Genomic DNA, 20,339 nt, shown 5'->3' with positions numbered 1-20,339 from the left:
ATAACCTGATAAATACATCCCACTGCAAGGACACATCTCAATTGAAATTATAAAGTTCCTTAACAATTGTGTATGAAAAACAAAACATTCGAAATGTAGCAAATCAGGAAACAACATTTAAAATGGCAGAAGTAGCAGTACAGTCACTGTGCGAGTGTTTATGTACAGATCGCGGGTCACAAGAATGTACAAGGGGCACACTGGGAAGTCCTTCTCTGGGGGTGTACTCGACCAAACCACACAAGAGAGAGAGAGAACCACAGAGTCATGCGGGAGCTATGGCCTGGTCTGGAGGATTCTAGAAAGACACTCTTCGAGGCTGCCTTATAGATCAACTGGAGCACGAAACGGCCACCTATACATCACAGCCAGATGCTCTTCCACAATCAGACTCTTAAGACAATAACAAACCACACCAGGTTGCACTATGATACACTACAGACACAATGTTATGAGCCATACCAAAAAATCAATGCACATGATTTCGTAGGGAAATGTTGACCTTGTCTAACTACATGTTGGTGTGGTCAGTGGTCCCCTCGGTCAAACCCTACACTGACCTGTTCCGTCTTTGACCTATCGCTGAGCCCTAGCTGACTTCCTGAGGCGATCGTAAATCCAAGGGCATGTTCCGCCGTAACCTTTGACCCTGCGTCCAGACTCAACATGCTGGTAGTAACCCAATTGCTACAGCAATAACTTATCACTCGTCTTTCAGTTTGAGATTGAAGAGCACCCCCAGTAGCACCCCTCCTGGCTATTGCTGAATGGTAGAGTCTAAGGAGGAGCAAGGCACCCATCAAAATGGATCTTCCTCCCTCACAGACGGGAATGATCCACCTCTTAAGAAGGACAGGTGAGTTGAATGTTCTTTAGTAAGAAGTGTACTGTCCAGCACCAAGGGCGCGGAGAACTTCCCCCCCCTGAAAAAGACATGACATGGTCTTCAAAGTGAAAAGTGGTCAGGATGGCACACACAGCAAAAGAGTCCGTCGGTTCCCCTGTCAACATGTGAAGGTGGGTCGGAAACGTCCGTGTACAGTCCGCGAGCAAAGAGCGACTGCAGCAGAGACGAGAGACACGCGGTGAGTTCAAACGACGAGGAGATGCGATTTCCTTGTCCCGCTGTGGTGACACAAAGACTCTGTTGAAACCTGAGCCGAGCTGAACCTCTCCGGGGTCCCTGATCGTCCCTGTCACGGTGCCAGCCGTGTCCCCTGAACGCCGGGGACGGCAGTTCCTGAAGGGGGGAGGGGGTGGGGGAAAGGGGGATAGCTCAGGAAAGTGAAAGTGCGGCCGCGGTGCTTGTGAAAGTGTTGCGAGTGCGTGCGTGTCTGCGAGTGTGTTTCCGTGCGGGCGACAAGGCAGAAAACAGGGGTGTGTTCGTCTTGCCGTTCTTGCATCACACTGATTGCTCTAGCATTTGTAGCATGGGGATGGGGGGGCGGGAGTGGTCTCGGAGTGGCCCCCTTCTCGAGGCAACTGGGCGTGTGGTTCGAGCCCGCGAGGGGGAGAGAGGTTCGATCGAGTCTGGGGGTCGTGGTTACAGCCTTAGTGAGGGCCCTGCCGCTGCAGTAAGGGGTGTTGTGGAACCGCAGTCATAGTCCACGTCTACCATGGTGTGAGGCCCGCCACCCAGCCTGCCCTGGGGGGGGTACGGCCGGGCCTCAACCTGCCTCTCCCGGAAACTCTGGATGTAGCTCTGAGAGGGACAGAGAGAGAGAGAGAGAACGACGAAAAGTTAAAACACAGGACTGAAAGAGAGAGAGAAAACAGACCATTTCGTCCATGTAAGTACAAGTCTGTTCAATGCTATGGCCTTGGAGGCTAAGATACCGCAGCAGGGGGCAACACAGGACACGCGACGGGCGGGGCTGGGGGACGGAAAAACGGCGAGGCGGAGGGGCCACTCACGGGAGAGAGGACGTCCCCGTCGAAGCGGCGTATGGGGTTGGGCTTGCGGCGGTAGGCGGGCTCGGGGTGGAGCGGCTTGGCCTGGCTGGCGTGGTGCGCGTTGGGCTGCTTCTTCTTCTTCTTGCGGCTGTAGTCCCTCCGCTCCTCCTTCTGACGGATGCGCATCAGCTGCACCCGCCTCTGCTGCCGGCTGATGATCACTGGCGGAGGGGCGGACGGAGAGAGAGAGAGAGAGGGGGTCAACACACACAGTGTACCCACATGATCCACTACTGATGACAGAGCACTAACATTTATTGATCCCGTGTCTCTTGTGTTGGCCGGACGCACACAGCTGTGAGTCTGCGGGCAGGCGCGCCCTTTCACTGCCCTGTGGCTTTGTTTTATTACTACTATCATTGTAATCATCTCTTTATTAGGGCAGACAGGGAGCGCCAGGCTCCATCTGTCAGGCAGCTCACCCCTGCTCCTCTGCTCGGCATCTCTCCCTCTGTCTCCCTGTCTTTCCCTGTTTCTCTCTCTCTCTCTGTCTTTACGCTACCTACCCATCTCTCTCTTTTCCCTTAAACAACATGCTGTCTCTCTCTCCTGCCCTCACACACACACACACTCCATATCTCCCCATCGAGTAAAAGCTCAGTTGCTCGCATGCTAAATCCCCTCAATGCAGCCCTGAGTCCCAGCCCTGAGTCCCAGCCCAGCCCTGAGTCCCAGCCCAGTCCCAGCCCAGCCCTGAGTCCCAGCCCTGAGTCCCAGCTCAGCCCTGAGTCCCAGCCCAGCCCTGAGTCCCAGCCCTGAGTCCCAGCTCAGTCCTGAGTCCCAGCCCAGTCCTGAGCCCCAGCCCAGCCCTGAGTCCCAGCCCAGCCTCACCCTTCGTGTGGGAGTACCCCTCGGCCGTCACCTTCCACTGGATGAGCACCCCCAGCAGGGCGAGTGCGGGCCACACCCCCAGGACCACCCAGGTGACCCAGCACACGGGCCGCGGCGGCGCCGCCTTGACCCGCTCGTACACGTACAGCACCAGGGCGAACAGCTCCACAAAGTAGTCCAGCGCCACGGTGATGACGGCGGCGCCGAACACGGCCGTGGACAGCGTGGTGAACAGGCGCTGCCACTGCAGGGTGAGCACGGCGAACAGCATGCCCAGGCCCAGCAGCACGCCCAGGGGCACCCAGACGGAGCGCGGCGGGCTGTCGGACAGCTCCTCCATGCCCACCAGGGTGGCCAGGGCCACCAGCAGGCCCAGCAGCAGGCCCACCATGAAGAGGCCCACACTGCGCACCAGCATGGTGACCAGGCCGCACAGCGTGCCGATGCCCAGGCCGATGCCCACGCTGGCCTCGGCGCTCAGCTGCGTGTCCAGCACGCGCTCCTTGTAGCACAGCATGAAGATGACCACGGAGCCAAACATCAGGCCCGTCAGGAACATCACCGCCTTGAAGCAGCGGTAGCCTGGGATGGACGGGGGGGGGGGAGAGAAGGATGGTCAGATTAATATTTAGTCATTTAGCGGACGCTCTTATCCAGAGCGACTTACAGTAAGTACAGGGACATTCCCCCCCGAGGCAAGTAGGGTGAAGTGCCTTGCCCAAGGACAAAACATAATTTCCTATCGCCAGGGAATCGAACCGGCAACCTTCTGATTAATAGCCCGATGGACAGAGACAGATGGACAGAGACGGAGGGATAGAGAAAAAGACTAGACGAACAGAGAGAGAGAGAGGCAGTCAGAGGTATCGCCGGAGACTCACCGAAGAAACAGTAGATGATGCCGAAGAGACAACACATGGAGCAGACCACGGAGGGGACCACCTTGTAGCGCCGGCCCGTGTCCTCGCACCCGTCCAATCGCTCGGGGCTCAGGTCCTGAGGGGGCGGGGCCAGTTTCAAGGCCAGCGTCTGCAACGTGGACGTCATGGCGACGGGGCGGGGGGCGAGGGGGCAGAGAGAGGGTAGATGGCTCTCTCTCAAGAGAGGGGCCAGGGAGGAAAGGGGCAGGGAAGGCTAAGATCCCATCCACAAGGATCCACCTATCCAGGGAGGGAGAGAGAGGAAGAGGGAGGGTGACAGTGAGAGAGGGAGACAGGGAGGAAGACAAGGAGACAAGGAGGGAGACAGGGAGGGAGGGACACAGGGAGGAAAACAGGGAGACAGGGAGACAGGGAGGGAGACAGGGAGGGAGGGAGACAGGGAGGGAGGGAGACAGGGAGGGAGGGAGACAAGGAGGGAAACATGGAGGGAGGGGGAGAGAGATAGAGAGATAGAGATAGAGAGAGATAGATGAAGGGAAAGAGAGAAAGTCATTAAAATTCATCAATAATGGAAAAATCGTTCAAAAGCGTTTTAAGGGTAGAAACGGGTTTGCACTGCGCTATTGCAACCGGGAGCCACGGCAGTCATCAAAGCTGTAACTGGTTTGCACTCTACACCCATCTAAACAGACACGGCAGTCATCAAAAGGCCTACAACTGACTCTCTCTCCCTTTCAGATTGAGCCTTCAGAGATGCAAATCCTCTCCACAGGGGCCCGGGAACAGGAAACCATCCGTGAGAGCGCTCTGTTCTGACGAAGTAGGGAACCTCTTTTAGAACAGGCAACAGTGAAAGCACACAGAGAGAGGGGGGGGGGAGAGAGAGAGAAAGGGGGGAGAGATAGAGAGGGGAGAAAGTTGGAGAGAGAGGGGTAGAGAGATAGAGGGGAGAGAGGGGGAGAGAGAGCGGGAAAGAGATAAAGAGGAGATAGGGGGAGAGAGAGGGGGAAAGAGAGAGAGGGATCCTTCTGGAGCTCAGCGCCTTCCAACCACGTTCTCTCACGCTGTGTGTCTTTATCTCTCCTTTTCTCTTTGTGTGTTGTGTGAACCCGGGCGTTCCGTGTGTGGCCAGGCCAGGTTTCTGGGTCAGGCGCTGGGTTATGCAAGTCTGGAGGGAGGGGGGGGGAGGGGTGGAGGAGCAGGCGTGCCTGTCTGACTGGAGCTGCTGGTGAGATATTCATGAACTCCACTGACTCCCACCACACCTTCCCTCATTCCCTCACCTGAACAACACCCCCCCCCAGCTTCTTGTTTTCCCTCTCTCCATCCGCAGGCGAGTCTGATGAACTGTGGGGTTGCACACACGCGCTTAGGTATCTGAACGCAGCGCATTTAATAGTTTAATATCATTCAAGTGTTGACGGTTTCAAATATCGGGTTTGAATTGAGCACGGCGGGTCTGAACGGTGCCATGTGTCTGTGAACTACTGCACCTGAATATGAAGGGAGGTGACACAACGGAGCACGTCGGACAGAAATAATGCGTTCACGTGGCAGACACTGCTATCCAAAGCCACGTGGAAGGGGTGGGATTTGAACCTGACACCTTATGGTTTGCAGTCGCTCGCTCTCCCACGGAGCAACGCCACAGCAAACACATCCAGTATATTCAAAGTGGATGAACAGGAGACAGTGGCCCCTGTGGGACAACTGCACAATCTGTTGTCTCCTCCCTTCATACGGGATGAGAGGAGAGGGGAGAAAGGGAAAGCTCTGGAGAGAAGAAAACACCAAACTCTCTGTTTGAAGTTTACCAGAGGTCTGCATCCCCATGTGCATTACTTGCACGAGGACCGCACAGCATCTCAGTATGTTCCTAAAGCACAGATAAGACCAGGCCAAGGTCTTGGATTTTCTGTGGTGGTTTGGGTGGTACAGGTAGTTCACAGGATATCATTGTTTTGTTGCAGATTATGAAGGCTATGACTTCAAGAACACAACAGGGGGTTATTTGTGTGCGTAGAGACAATCAATTCCTGTTTTTTGTCCTCCAGCAGGCAGCAATTCAGTCTGTTTCATTAAAAGCCTAATGAAGAATGCCCCACATCCCCTCAGTGGACCTGCTACCATCCTAACATGACCCGAGCATGTCGCCAATCTCATCTCAGCACAGGGATTATCTTGTCCAAACTGAACAACCGAAAGCGCAGGCCAGGCCCTAAGCCGTTTCCCTGCACTGTTAGAATGCAGTCTCTATGTTCTGTAGAGATCATCTTCTAAAAACAGGGCTAGGCATTCTTCGGGCATCTACAAAAACACCCTGCTACTTCCTGTCTGTTGTCATGACGATGGGCGGATGCTGCTGGATGGTGAGTTGGGCCCCGGTCCAACGGCGGTCTGACCAATGGCAGAGCAGACTAAACCCCCATAGCAACAGTGTGTGAGCCAATCCGTATGCCTGCATGCCCGCTCCTCTCTATCGCTCTGTGCGGTTGTTTAGCTGTCTCCCTCTGGCCACTCCCCCATCATGCCAGATGTAAACAATGACTCGAAATACACAAACTGCCCACGTCTAGACAGACACAAAATATAAAGATTAAGTAAAAGCAGCAGGGGGGGGGGGGGGGGGGGGGGGTTTAGACGGTAAAAAAAGGCAGACCTATCGTTGAAGGAAGACAGGAATGGAAGAGTGAGACAGGTGGTGTGAGAGAGGGAGGCAGCTTCAGACCCTTACTGAGGGGGTGACATCCCGGCTGTGTCTCTGTGTGTTCATGACCGATCGGGTGTCAGACGGCGTCTTCCGTTCTCGTATATCGCAACAGCGCTGAGAAGTGTCAGCTCAGCTCATTAACAATACAACAGATGTAAAAACCCTCGCGGCTAAAAATAAATAAAGCACGAACGGAAACAAACAAACCGGTCAACTGTGGGAAAATGCTCCCGTGAAAATACGGAACGAACCTTCCGCAGGATTGATGGACGGCCGTCGTACGCAAAAGGCAGCTTTCTAAGCCCCAGGTGAAGGGGGTTCATTGGACTGACAAGTGATGCGTCGCGTACTAGCCTCCTGTTACGTCAGACGGATGGGCGCCGCCGCCCGCTATCAGACGTCCAGCTGTGTTAATCCCCCAGAAGCCTCAGCGTCTTTGCTGCTCCGGTCTTCCCGCCTGTCAGGCAGCAGACAGCCGGGGCCTGCTAACCTCCGCTGACTGACTGAGCTGACAGGAACTCAGATAGCGGTATTCCAGGCGCCTCCGGCAGCCCGTAGCAATAGCATCCTAGCGTACAACCGCTCAATGTTCTCAACGGAGGGTGCTTTGAAGGTGTCTTCTTACCTGCTCAGACAGTGACCCTGATTGACACAGGGCAGGATTTGAGGCTTGGGTTAAGCACACGGGGACACGGGTTTCCGGGAAACATTCACCCGAGGCTCCGAGTGATAATCTAGTCGTCACCATGCTGTTCCTCCATGACAGTTCTCAGTCGTGTTGATACGCGGTAACAGGATTTGCCCGTCTAGAAAGTGTCAACTTTACAGGTTTACAACAGTACACAAGCACACAGACGTACAAACATACAGTTAAAACACAAACGCTATGCTCTGAGACATGGTAGACAGGAGTACTGGCCGACTGGAAGCTTATTGTCGAGTTTTCACTGAGCGCCAGAGGTTGTCCATCTCCCCCAGCAGTGATAAGAGGAAAAGATAGATCACCTCAGACCACAAGCAGAGAGCTTTAAGAAACGCCCATTGTGCTCGTGTGCACTGGTTGGTTGGTTTGGCGTGTGTGCATGTGTATGTCGTGGGCTATTTGCATGGCTGTGAGTTGGCAGTGAAAGGGAGAGGATTCTCTGAGTCACAATAGCCTGTCCAGCCTTATTGAAAGGGGGAGGGGTTACGGACAGAGAGAAAGAACAGAGCTTTAATAAGACCAGTTCATCTTGTTGAGCGCCTCAGTTGCACTGGTGAGTAGTTTGTTTGTCAGTGTGTGTGTGTGTGTGTCTGGATGCAGGTGCTTATGCCGTAAGACTGATTCACGGACTCCAACAGTCTGCGAACCGATCTGCTGTTCGTGACTGTGAGAGGCAATTCAAAAACAACATGCATTCCCACACACACGCACGGGCAGGCACACACAAAGTCTGTCAACCCTCCTTCAAAATCCCGTTGGCCTCGGCTACTGTGGTCGATCAAATGTATGAGTGAATGTCGCAGTGTTTCAGTCGTGACTAGCGCCCAAGTGACTGCCAAGTGAGTGGTGAATGAGAAGAGAGACGGCTGAAGCTGAAACCTCCCGAGCGGCACAGACCCACTCAAGCCTCCTCCTGCAATCTGTCCCCCTGTCCCGTCCTGCTCGCTCTGGCTACGATGTAACAACCCCCCTGACTGGTGACTCTTGACAAACACTCCCCACCAGAGTCACAGCTCCACAAACACCACCACACACGAACCACACACTCATCCTCCTCCAACGCACTACGATGACACACACACACACATGAGCGAACGCTCCACAAATCTTAACGTGGAGCGCGTGGGTAGGTGTGTGTGCGCGTGGGGGGGGGCCTGGCTGGCGCTTCCTTAGCAGACAGCTCGATCGGATCTGGTCACCGTCACCGCACTCTGTGATGCTCGACCGTACCAACAAATGTGTCACTACAGCGGAGGACACGAATCTTCATCTTCTTTATCTCTCAGCCACCCCCCCCCCCCCCCCCCCCCCCCCCTCTCTGTGTGTCACTCGCCGGTTCGGAGTCTGTTCCCTTGTATTGGCCCACTCCACCGCACGGTGCTGGCCGGGAGGTGCCCGTGAGCCAAGAGAGGGACAGGCCTGTCACCCTCTCGCCTCATCCCACTGCGACAGGAAGGACGTCATCTCGGGGACGAGTCCAACGGCACACACTCTCACCCCACCCCCACCCCACCCCCCCCCCCCCAGCCACGACCCTAAAAAGCCGGCGCTCTTTAATACAACTTCTCACCTTTCCTTCTCCTCGAAAAAAAAGAGTGTCACGTTTGGTCATGGAATGCCCGAGGGCCAAGACAAAAAGGGGGGGGATGTGAGAGAGAACGGAAAGAGGAGAAGAAAAACGGGCTGCGTGTGCCGATGTCATTGGTCTCCCCGGCGCTGCCTTATGTAACTGCTTCATAATGCATTACTCACTCTGCTTCCGTTCCGTAGCCAATGTCTTCCCGTTGGGGAGATTTGCCCCTGCCGCTTTTGAGGACAAACATGCAGATGGACAATTCCACTTCACGTGTGCAAAATGGGGGGGCTGTCGCATGTTGTCTGCCGCAATCTCCTGCCCTCTTCATCTCTCCCACTCACTGCAGATAAACAGCAGTGGCTCGATTTCCCACTCTGGATCCGTGCACAAGTCAACCTCCCTGTGGTCTTCTGCCAGGGTTATAAATGGTTCAGAGCCATGACAAATACATATGACGGTGTATTTGACATGGTGTACACACCAAATGAAGATAAGTTTGACTGTGTGGGTGAGTTTGGAGACACTTTGAATCGGTGCCGTCGATAACTCAACCGACCCACCCCGTGCAATGCATGTGCCAATCAATAACGGTTGCAGCTGTCTGTGGTTGTTGTGGAAATGTGTCTGCCTCTGCGTCACCCGCTGAGTTGCCATGGCTACGGGGACAGCTGTGACAGGGGCATGGGTGTGTATCAACACCAGAGCAATCTGGACTAGAAGAAGATTCGAACAAAAGCGAACGTGCATCTACACAGTGACACCGTGGGAGAGAAGAGGTTTTCCGTCACAGATCCGAACGGCGCCGCAGAGTCCTTTTAGACACACAGGCTTAGTTGTCCACTCTGTCGGACATCTTTGTTTGCTTGTGAAGCCAAGCTCCGCTATGGAGACACCATGACTACAAGAGCGCCAACGTTGTTATGGTTAGGACCGAGGCTAGGACCGAGACAGCTCTCCTGGTACAAGTCAAACAGCAGAATGACTTCTCACTGTTAACTGTTCAAAAGAGTAGGTGTCTACATTACTCTTGTCTGTACAGCACTGTGGTCAATGTGGGCTGTTTTGAAATGGGTTTTATAAATACATTTGTATTGTGTTGTACATTGAGCGTGACGAGAATGGGAATCCCTGATAAGCAGAAGTGTGATGGCACAATGTGGGCTTTGTCTTTGAGCAGGCCAGGACCATGAATACAGGTCTTTGTTTACACCCAGAATGCAGAAGCTGTAACTCCAACATTAACGAATAAACTGGCCCTGCGTCCAAATGCACATTTGTGGTATTGAGGTGTTTCGCACATCTTCTGAATGAACGGAGGAGGAGGAGGGGGGGGGGGGGGAGGAGGAGGAGGGGGAGGAGGACAGCTGCAGTTGTTTTGGTTTTGACTCGAGACTCCTCTTCACCGGCTCCTCCAATCAATACTATTCAGCCGCAATCATTCATTCTGTCCAGGACAGAATGTGATAACAGTGCATTTTATAATGTAGCACTTCATTCCAAAATAGGGTGCCGAGGAATGCTTTCATCCTTTTAAGTTTGGACCATCTGGAGTGGTATGGTCTCAGTGAATTTCGAGGAAACGCAAATGCTTTTAAGAGCTACAAGGTCACGTTACACAAATATCACACCATGTCATAGACGACGCCTCGAAAATCCTAGACCACGTGTCTTTTAGTGATTTCAGTACATTAATCTCGTGCCGTCCTCTCGGTCTAGCCTCTCCCATGCATTGGTGCTTTGGCGCACTGGTGATAATCCCGGTATTTGTGTGGACTGTCACTGTGCATATCCAGATAATGAGATTCATCTAGATCCATTCTGTGACCGAGGGGGAAGGACACCAGAGGTCTGGGTGGATTAATGCTGTTAAATTCTCTCTCAGTCACACCTCAACACACACCGGGAAGTAGACACACACGCAAACACATACTCTTTTCTCCTAAGTACGTCTTCCTTTATCACAACACTCCGTCCCCCAGCCTCCTCTATCGGCATGCCGTGACTTCTGTCTATCTCTCCCTCCGTCAACCATTTCCCGCACGGTACGCCGCCACGCTCTCCCTTCCGTTCCCCCGCCTAATCGGACACGAGGTTCAGGTATGTGGTCGGCAGCAGCATGGTCCCACGCTCCTCGGAGCACCGACAAAAGGCCCCGTTTGCGTCCACGTTCTTGTCGCTCTTACATAAGTCACCGTGCAACAACAGAGGCTCCTTATTCAAAGCATGTGAGGAAGCTCACTCAATATTCCCCTCACGCCGTCCCTCACTGAAGACGGGACCGGACAAACAGTCATCGCAATACTGCAACTTGACCGTATGCGGCAGAATCAAGCGCCAAACTGGATGTTATGACAGCCGTGTGGAAGATATGAACCTACAAAACATGAACGTAATAAGCCACCTTGCTGGTTTGGATAAAATGCATCATGTGATATCTGAGGCTGTATGTATTTTAATTATACACTCACACTGCTAAACCCAGGATACACGTGCTAGACAAGCCTCTTGGACAATACCCATTTAATAGGTCAAAGAGGAAAACAGCCAATGATAATGTAGCCCATGTGACGACCATGAGAAGAACAATAGGTTTAATGATCACCCTCAGGCGGAGACCATCGCATGCTCCAATCAGCAAAGTCATTACAGAATCTAACTACCTTGGCAGAAGTATCCAGGGTCGGACAAACCAACAGCATCAGTTTGTGGAAGTCATGTCAATATCCGTCCCGGTCTAACCTCTTATCTTTCCTTTCATGTGGGTGTTTACTGAGAGTGGCCAGAGCAGAACCAGAGAGGCACAGGGCAGTGACATGCTCAGGGCTTGTTTGGTAGCTTGCCACTGGGATCAGTGTCAGAAAACTGTTGTTCCATCGCTGCCACAGAGATCGATCGCCTGGCTCTACTTCTCTCCTCCCAACCCCCAATCTAACGCCTGGTGTTCCTGGGAGAGTTGGGCCGTGTGCCAGCCACAGGAGGATAAAAAGGACAATTGAATGTGTTGATTGACGGAAGGGAGGCGCGTTTGTTGAGTCTATCACATTTCCTCTTTTCCTCTATTCTCGCCTTCTTCTCAAAGTTACTTGGAAGATTAAAAAAAATGTTGAACTTCTTACGTGTACTTGGAAAAGAAAGAATGAGGACACAGTGGAATCAAGGTAAGACTTTGGAGAATCAAATCCAGTGACATAATGTTTACCCCACTGGCACACTGAGCCAGAGAGGGAGGGGGGGGGGGGGCAAGTGCCAGATCATTGTCAACAAACTGCTACATGTTGCCTGCGTTTGTTTTTCACTAAGATTCAGGACAGTGGACCAACAAGCTATCTCCTGATGTCTGGAAAACTGAAGTCAGCCAGTGTAACACAACATGAAAAGACAATGTAACACAGCAGTAACTGAAAGGCCCATAGGAATACGGATACTTTATAAGAGAAGTATATCTTGTACAGCACATGGTTTAAGCACTTCTTTACCTATGCAAAGACTGGCACAATGTTACTTTGTCGTTTGGCTGGGACAAACGACATGGGGCATGTTACAGTAGGAAAGGGGGATCAGGTTAATGTGACTAATTGCGCCCATAAATAACACGCATATATGCGTGTAGAGGTGTACTGCTCTCGCTGAGCATAAGGGTGCTTTGGAGAACGCAATTTGGCACATTACATGTTTGTTTCCAGCGATGGTCTTAGAAGAGAGATAGGCCAGTAGGCTACGTAGCACTACGAATAGCCTCTAATAACAAAATCGCTGTGATCAGACAGAACGAATAAATACAAGTCATCTACTACACTACAATGCCACATCTGACCTAAATAAATTAGCTGACATGTGAACGCCCTCATTTTGCCGGATTAAAAAATACCATCTTGACAAGTGGCCTACATGTTGAAGAGGATCCTTCATTCCGGTGTAATTGAGATCCAGACCTCATTTTAGACGATCCTGTAAGGCTGAACAATCATGCTCAAACTTACTATTGTTTAGTTATAGCTATTTATTTTTGTTGATAAAAACGTGTTGTCTGAAGAACCTGCAGCAGTAGTTGTCAGCTCAGATGATCGCCGCGAACAAAGAGGCAAGCTGTACACTACTCACCATCGCCAAGTCTCAGCATCCTACAAATAGGTCCGTGAGAAGCTTCATCCGCGCTGCCAACCCTGGACATCTGCCTGCATCTCACCCAAAATGGACATCATGGAATCGCTCAGCATCTTTCAGTTCGAACCCCGCTTCTTTCAAATACGATCGAAAGCTCGCCTTTTCAATGGTTAACCTGTCTGATAGCGAATATGCGTCGGGTTGTAGCGTCGTCTATTCTGTTCTTGCTTTAAATACGAGAACCCTATATAATGGAATTCTATATTGTATCAATGTATAGCCTATGGGATATTGCTTCAGTCCAATGATACATCTCAAAGTCAGTGTTTGCTGGGTTCAGAGGAAAATGTATGGAAGCAGTTGGGGCGGCATCGCATCAGCAGCACGCTCAATACGTTCACATTGGAGCATACCACTTTGCAGGAACGTGCAGGGCTGGAGTTCAGCGTCGGGAGCGAGCGAAATGAAATGGCATGAACAATATTTCAAATTGGCATCAAAGGACACATAATATGTTAAATAGGTTACATGCTTAAATTACCTATTTTATTGTAGCCTTTTTCGGTGGTCAAATCCCCTAGGAACAGGCACGTTGAACACAAATAATAACAATTGCCTAATACAATATACTATAACAATACTGCTATACTATAATGTAGTATTGTACAATACTACAATGCAAGAACGCTGTCTCCCAATAGAAGTTTATTCAGTGCGACTGTTTTTTTGGTCTTTAAGTTTTTTAAGCTTATCACAGACCTGAATGCATATTATGATGGAATCATTTTTGCACCTGCACAATTATAGACTTTACTCACAATTTGTATTTGTTAGTCTTTTTTTACTTATAGGACCATGTCTCCAGCATATGGTCTGCAGCTTTGGGCATTACAAACCCTCTCTGGAAGAGAGGATCCCTCACTCCTCTTTAAAGGACTTTCAATTTTCTCTCGGAGAAAAAAATACAGTTTACTTTTAATTGATTTGATGGACAGGCAATAACCAAGGATGACAAAAACAAAATTGGTGTTTTAATAAGAACTCCGGCAAGGGTACCCACTTTATTTTGATCAGGCAGGCATTTTGATCATTTCCAGTCGGAAGAAATGCATATAAACTAAGGAGTCATACTAAACCCCTATGTATGGAAGGTAAGAAATTAATCTTTGGGAATAAGATTTAATATATTATATTTGTAACTAACACATGCATACTGAAAACAAGTTGTTTAAGGAAATTACTATTATTTACGAGAATTTTTTTTTTTTATAATATTGACTTTGACCATCGACCATGATCATTTAATGTCTGGCAATGTTTAATGATTAGACAAATCATTTTTTTAGTCTCTGGCACTTCCTTCAGGCCCTGGGTAGGAAGCACAGGTTGATGGGTTTAGAGGGAATCATTAACGTTCTTGTTTTCGGCTCCACGGGTTGAGCCCCTTTCTCAGGCAGGATCTCATAATGCTGCAGTAACTGTAGAAGATAGACAGGGTCAACACATCAAAGTAGAGGGTACATGTCAGGTGAGACTAGTTCAAGGTGTTTTAATGCTTTCGGGACGTTCATCATGAGAGATCTCTCACACTCACCCTGGACAGGGCAAAGTACATCTCCAGCTCTGCCACTCTCTTGCCCACGCAGGCACGCACACCAACCCCAAAAGGGATGGAGCTGTATGGGTGGTGCTGGAACCCCGCAGGCTCCCCCCTCAGCCAGCGCTCTGGGGCAAAGCGCTCTGCATCCACAAACTGCTTCTCATCGTGGCTTGTTGCATAGTGGCAGAGATGAAACTGAGTCTGAGGTAGGTCAACAGAGACATAGATGAAAATAGCGGTGTGGCATAGATGGAACATTATTTGCTGATGGTTATTAATCATTAAACGCAGTCCCAGATAAATATGTTTTATTATTGTGCATTATGGGATATGGAGTGAACCTTGGACCCAAGTTGCGATTCATGGTTGCTTACAAAATACACGGGATGAAATATAGTTATAGAAATGATCAGAAGCAACATGGTGGGGTTTCAAACATTCTTCTTATCATTTGTTCTGACCTTTTTGGGAAACCAAAAGTCGTCCACCACAACATCATTTTCAACTGCCAGACGACCATTTCCAGAAACAACAGGGTATAACCTTCAATGACAATAAAATAATGAAAGATAGTTGGAATCACACTGACCACAAAAAGAATCACCGTAAACCTAGGTTTTGTTGCATAAATATTAATAACAGAGTGACATTGTGCCTTAGGAAAAAGCTAGCATACTCCATTAAACCCATTTGAGAACATTCATGTAATGGTAAATGAACATTTCTCTGACATTCCAGTTTATATTCATGCTGTTCAATGTACCTTGTGTCAGTTGAAGCTGATTCTCAGTGGGTCCTCTAATCATACGTAAGACTTCATCTTGCTAACTGTTCCAAACTGAATTTGATTTAAGGGCTTTAATGTACTCTGCACCAATGTCTTGGAATACCTTATGAAAAAGTCTTTAAGCCAGCAGAACCTTTCCATATTGGTGTTTAGAATAATTTAGATAATGCTACATAGACACTATCTCCATTTATGGACACCATCAAGCTGACCAAACATTCTCTATTCTTTCTCGGTTGGTATACATTTGCCATCATCGCAGCTCCTATACCTTTGGAGAGTAAATTCAGTACAACAGAAATATCAGAGGTTCGAATCACCAGCTGAACCAAAAACTAAAATCAAGATCTGACTAGTATGCACAGGACTGAAGCTCACCGAAGGGTCTCTTTGATGACGGCCTTCAGATAGGGCATCCTAGTCAGGTCATCGGAGGTGGGCAGCTGTCTGCCTGGACACACAGATGTGACCTCTCTGTACAGCCTGTCCTGGGCGGTACTGTCCCCAGCCAAATGGTACAGCGTCCAAGACAATGTGTTAGATGTCTGATATGTGAGACACACACAGAGAGAGAGAAAGAGAGAGAGATAGATAGGTTTGAGAAGAGTGCAATATATGGACTCATCAGGTAATTTAAAAGAATAATGAGAGATGGCAGCTTCAACTCCAGATTTCACAAAGGTGATGAATCAAGGCAAGCCCTGACGAGGCCGCACCTGGGAATGCGGCCAAGCAGGTCCTTTGCACCTTATGTGTGTGTGTGTGTGCTTTCAGATTGCAGAATCTGAATGTTCACATTATGAAGACATCTAAACAATGTTGGAAAGAAAACAGGGAATACTCTGAAGAAACAATATTTTAAAAGGTAAGATTTGGAATCCCCCCTACACACACACACACAAACAAAATACCCCCCCCCCCCCCCCCCCCCCCCCCCCCCCCCCCCCCCCCCCCCCCCCCCCCCCCCCCCCCCTCACCGTGTCGACTCCCCCCAGCAGAAGCTCTGTAATGCTGATATAGACTTCGGGCAGGGTGAGCTTGTCACATGACAACAAGTGTGTCAGGTACATCCCCTCCACTGGCTTCCCAGCTGCCACCTGGGCACTGATCTGTTCCACCTTCCTGTCAATCAGGTGGCGAGCTACATGCAGGAAAACACACACACACGCACACACACACACTGAAGACACACACTTAAATCTTCTCAACATTTAACAGAGTGGGATCATCACCTCAAAACAAGGCATCTAAAGGCCTCTACCTAAACACAGACCTCATCTTAACTGGCCAATGTAAGCCTACATTTACATTAAGTCCATGTTTTTGCCTGCCTACCAACATCATAGAGGTCATCCCAGGCCTGGACGAAATGCTTCCAGAAGGGCAGTACTCTGCGACTCCATCGGGGGAAGAACAGGACTGTCTCTGACAGGGTCAACATGGTGTTGGCTGCGGCTATGAAACGAAGCGTATCCTCTGGGATCTCCTCCCTCAGGCAGCCCAGACGGGTCTCAAACAGGATGGATGAGATGCCTGGAAAGAGTTAGAACCAGTTAGAACAGTTAGAACAACTGCTTCAAACTTGTAGAGGACATGCAAATGAAGGGCGTTGGGATACAAATAAGTGGAGCGAGTATTTGACATTTTATTCATATAGAAGATACTTTGATGCAAAGCATCATACAGATAGTGCATACTATAGAAAGTGCAGCAGAAAATAAATAATCAGAAAGGCATACAGTAGTTCTACAGTAATAAGCTAAATACATGTACACTGCAACAATAACATCACGATTGCAGAAGTTAGCTCATTCATGTATGGTGAACAGTGCAATAACGGCACCTCAATTACAGTCTTACAATGACAACTCGATTGCAGTTGTGCCTAGTAAAGTTCAGTAGAAAACATGAATGTATCTGAAGTGCAACATCAACTACTACTGGGTGTTGTTTCTTTCCAGAACCAGTAACAGGATCAGAAACACAAACACAAACTGCAGGAAAGGGACAATTTAAGTCACAAGTATCCCAAAAAAGTGAACTGCTAAGTGTTGCTTCAGGTGCCCTACACCTGTCAAAGGTGCCCTTCACCTCTGTCAAAACCAGAAATAAGCGTAAGAGAAGCTTGAAGAGAGACGGGACATGGAGAGGTGGAACCCACACACGGGGGCTCCACTGGGAGAGAGTCGACAATGTCATCGGCCACCATGCACACCTTCGAAGCCAAACTTGTAGAGCTCGGCTGTGAGGTCAGGGACCAAAGCATGGTCCTGGCTGAGCAGTCGCAGGCCCTCAATGCGCTGCAGAAGGTCACCGACCACCTGGTGAATAATGGGAGCGTACGTAGACACTTCTTGCAGATTTAGCATCATTGGGTTGAGGGCGCTCCGTACACGGTACCACTCAGAGCCCTTACTGTAGGACAGGAGCACACAGAACCACGGGTTAGGAGCAGGGAGGAGAAACAGATTGATTCAAGTCTGGGTTGTCTTACTATAAGGTGGGAAGTGTAAATGGGGCCCTTACTCCACATGGAGACCATAGGCCTGACATCGCAGATCCCGGTATTCCTTCCAGTGGGGGAGTTCTGTCCGGACTGGATAACGGCCCTCCTGTTGGATCACTTGTGCTATCAGCTCCGGAGACGCCACGTTTACTATGTCGAAAGGTCCAAACTGCGAGCGCCAGATTGGTCCATACAAACGTTTGTGTTCAATCTGGATGATGGGGAAGAATGGTTTGGAGTGTGCATCAGATAATCCAATACAACAGAATGGGAAACACATGATAAGAATTGTGCTCTTTGCTGTGTTTTAAGATAATAAAATGTTATAGCCTGATGTGTGAGACTCCATGGCCAGAGAAAAAGTTATAAAGAGACTTATTTGTAGCCTAGACAGTTCCCTTCAAATTGATTTCAAATTATGAATGCTTGTCTACTTTCTAACCTTAAATCATTGAAATTATACTGGATATTACTTATGAAGTAGTAAACCTAATGTATATCCCTAATGTAGTGAGAGACTACAAAATGTAACTGTTTCTGTGCGTGATTCTCATCTCACTCACAGAAAGACTTCATTCACTGCTTCCAATCACCACAAATTAGGCTACTTCCAACAATTAAAAGCCCTAGAGCTATAAAAACAGTTGGGGAAAGTTCAGAATTGCAACAATCTTTGCAGCATTAAAGTCGACCCAGATGCCTGAGAACAATATTTTGGGTCTCACCTGCATGGCATGGCTTTTGTCTGCGTAGCCCTTCACAAATAACCAGTAAACAGTGGTTGCCAAAGAAGGTCCGGGAAGATCGTCAATCGTTTTGTGCTTCCCATGGTTTATTGTCTCTATCTGATCAGAAGTTCCGGATTTCTTATTGCTAATAGAGTGCGTGCATCGCAGAGATACAAATCGATATGATCTGACTGCAACGGGGCTGCCCATGTTGCGGATACTTGAAGCATTCCCTGTTGTGATATTACACCGCCGATTCTATCCATTCACCAACCAAAAAACACGCCCTTTGTTTATCCCCACAAATCCATAGCCCGCACATCGCCGATGCTAAATAAGTAGTCTACAATAACACAATCTACTAGTCTATTGGTCATAAGGTCCATTACCCGTAACTGTGTTAGAACTGAGTTACAATGTTCTTGTGCGCAACTGTAGGCCTATTGTACCCCTTGCCAAAATTCCACTCCTACGTGTGAACGCACATGCACTGTCTCTTGGTGGACAGACCTGCCTTTCCAGACAAGAAAGCCCTTGTTCTATACCTATGCTACTGTAGAAGAATTTAGGTATCCAAGAGTTACCCAACACCAGCATAAAAGTCCTCTGCCCCATAAAACAAATGTGTTTATTTGCTTAAGATTTGTTGTGGTTGATCACGTTGTTGCTGTACATTTGTTCTGAATTGGGCTCATGAGATATCACTACGACAGCCGTTTTTGTCGTCTACGTGTAAACATCAAAATAATGTTGTAAATGCTTCAAATGAGTTACAAAAACAAATGAAATAAATATCTTTTTATTATCACCATGGTGAAGATTATCAACACAGAAGTGTCAGCTGTTCCAATAGTTGCCCAACCTTTTCCATCCAAATCTGCATTCATTTATGACAGGCCAACAGGCACACAGTGTCTCTCAGGCTCCAACCATGCAGAGAACATCCCATAAAAAAAACAACAAATAAAAAAAATATATTAAAAAATTATGCATACCACTGATATACAGATCTGATATAAACAGGCTTATTGGTCACAAACCAATTAGAATCAAACATGGCTTCTTTTACAATTTACTTTTACACAGAGACCAAACGTGAGGGATATAAGTGTCTTGTTTTCCATCTAAAAAGGGTACATTTCAATTGTATACATTTGTACATGTTCTTTATTTGTCTTTTTTTCCTATTACAGTCAGAATGCGCAAGGCATTTTGGGCGCAGTTTCCACTGATCACTAATTGCTAAAATGCATGTACACACAAATATACACACACACACACACACACACACACACACACACATGCACACACACACACACACACACATACACACACGTGGCAGGAGTGGCTTTCGAAGCACAAACTTGCACCAAACATTGTTGTGGCTAGCCATATCCTAAAGATTGCATTTCACAGGGGGAAGAATGGCATACAGTGGCCCAGCCCCCTCCCTGTTTGTAGCATCCTTTCTGTCCCTAACACAGAGGGCAGTGAGGGAGTTCTGGATAGGACAGCCACCCTCTATTCAGAAAACAGGGCCTTGTCATAAGGAAGTGTTAATCCACAATGGTGAACGAGGGCACCTGGTGGTGTAAATTAAACATTACATTCCTGTGAGAACTGTGGGCAACTCAAAACATTCAAAGTCTCATTCACTGACTGACTCTTACACACACACAAACACACACACAGCTGCATTACAATTCAAATAAGTCTTAAATGTGCAAAGGGTCATTGTGAACAACAACAAAAAAAACAAAACAAAAAAATGGACAAAAACAATAAGCTCAACGGAGTGTGTCCAACGTCCAAACAAAAACAAAAACGCATGTACCTTTCAGATAGTGCTTTCATGGAAAACTCTGCGAGTCCCAGTATGAATAGAATGTTGCTTGGTTCGTACGAGTAACCAGGACTGAAAAGGCAGGAAGAGGAGTCCCTACTGCTTGGTGACCAGCTA

The 20,339-nt window shown here is 48.9% G+C and overlaps 2 protein-coding genes across 2 annotated transcripts; both read right to left on the bottom strand.

Moving 5' to 3' along the window:
- Positions 1-1,055: 1,055 nt before the first annotated feature.
- Positions 1,056-13,494, bottom strand: tmem198b (transmembrane protein 198b). Its single transcript, XM_047030394.1, has 5 exons — positions 12,756-13,494; positions 3,666-3,944; positions 2,785-3,366; positions 1,915-2,114; positions 1,056-1,702 (listed from the first exon to the last, which is right to left on the bottom strand). The coding sequence occupies exons 2-5, from the start codon at positions 3,829-3,831 to the stop codon at positions 1,544-1,546; spliced, it is 1,107 nt and encodes a 368-aa protein (XP_046886350.1). The 5' UTR covers positions 3,832-3,944; positions 12,756-13,494; the 3' UTR covers positions 1,056-1,543.
- Positions 13,495-13,767: 273 nt separating this feature from the next.
- si:ch211-113j14.1 (sterol 26-hydroxylase, mitochondrial) lies at positions 13,768-18,881 on the bottom strand. The gene is made up of 9 exons (XM_047030392.1): positions 18,377-18,881; positions 17,672-17,862; positions 17,361-17,560; positions 16,481-16,678; positions 16,123-16,286; positions 15,524-15,690; positions 14,820-14,901; positions 14,353-14,559; positions 13,768-14,236 (listed from the first exon to the last, which is right to left on the bottom strand). The coding sequence occupies exons 1-9, from the start codon at positions 18,587-18,589 to the stop codon at positions 14,120-14,122; spliced, it is 1,539 nt and encodes a 512-aa protein (XP_046886348.1). The 5' UTR covers positions 18,590-18,881; the 3' UTR covers positions 13,768-14,119.
- Between the last annotated feature and the right edge of the window lie 1,458 nt (positions 18,882-20,339).

The sequence above is a fragment of the Hypomesus transpacificus genome, chromosome 12 (genome assembly GCF_021917145.1).
Source record: "Hypomesus transpacificus isolate Combined female chromosome 12, fHypTra1, whole genome shotgun sequence".
NCBI lineage: Eukaryota > Metazoa > Chordata > Actinopteri > Osmeriformes > Osmeridae > Hypomesus > Hypomesus transpacificus.
This window is presented reverse-complemented; position numbering and strand designations above follow the sequence as displayed.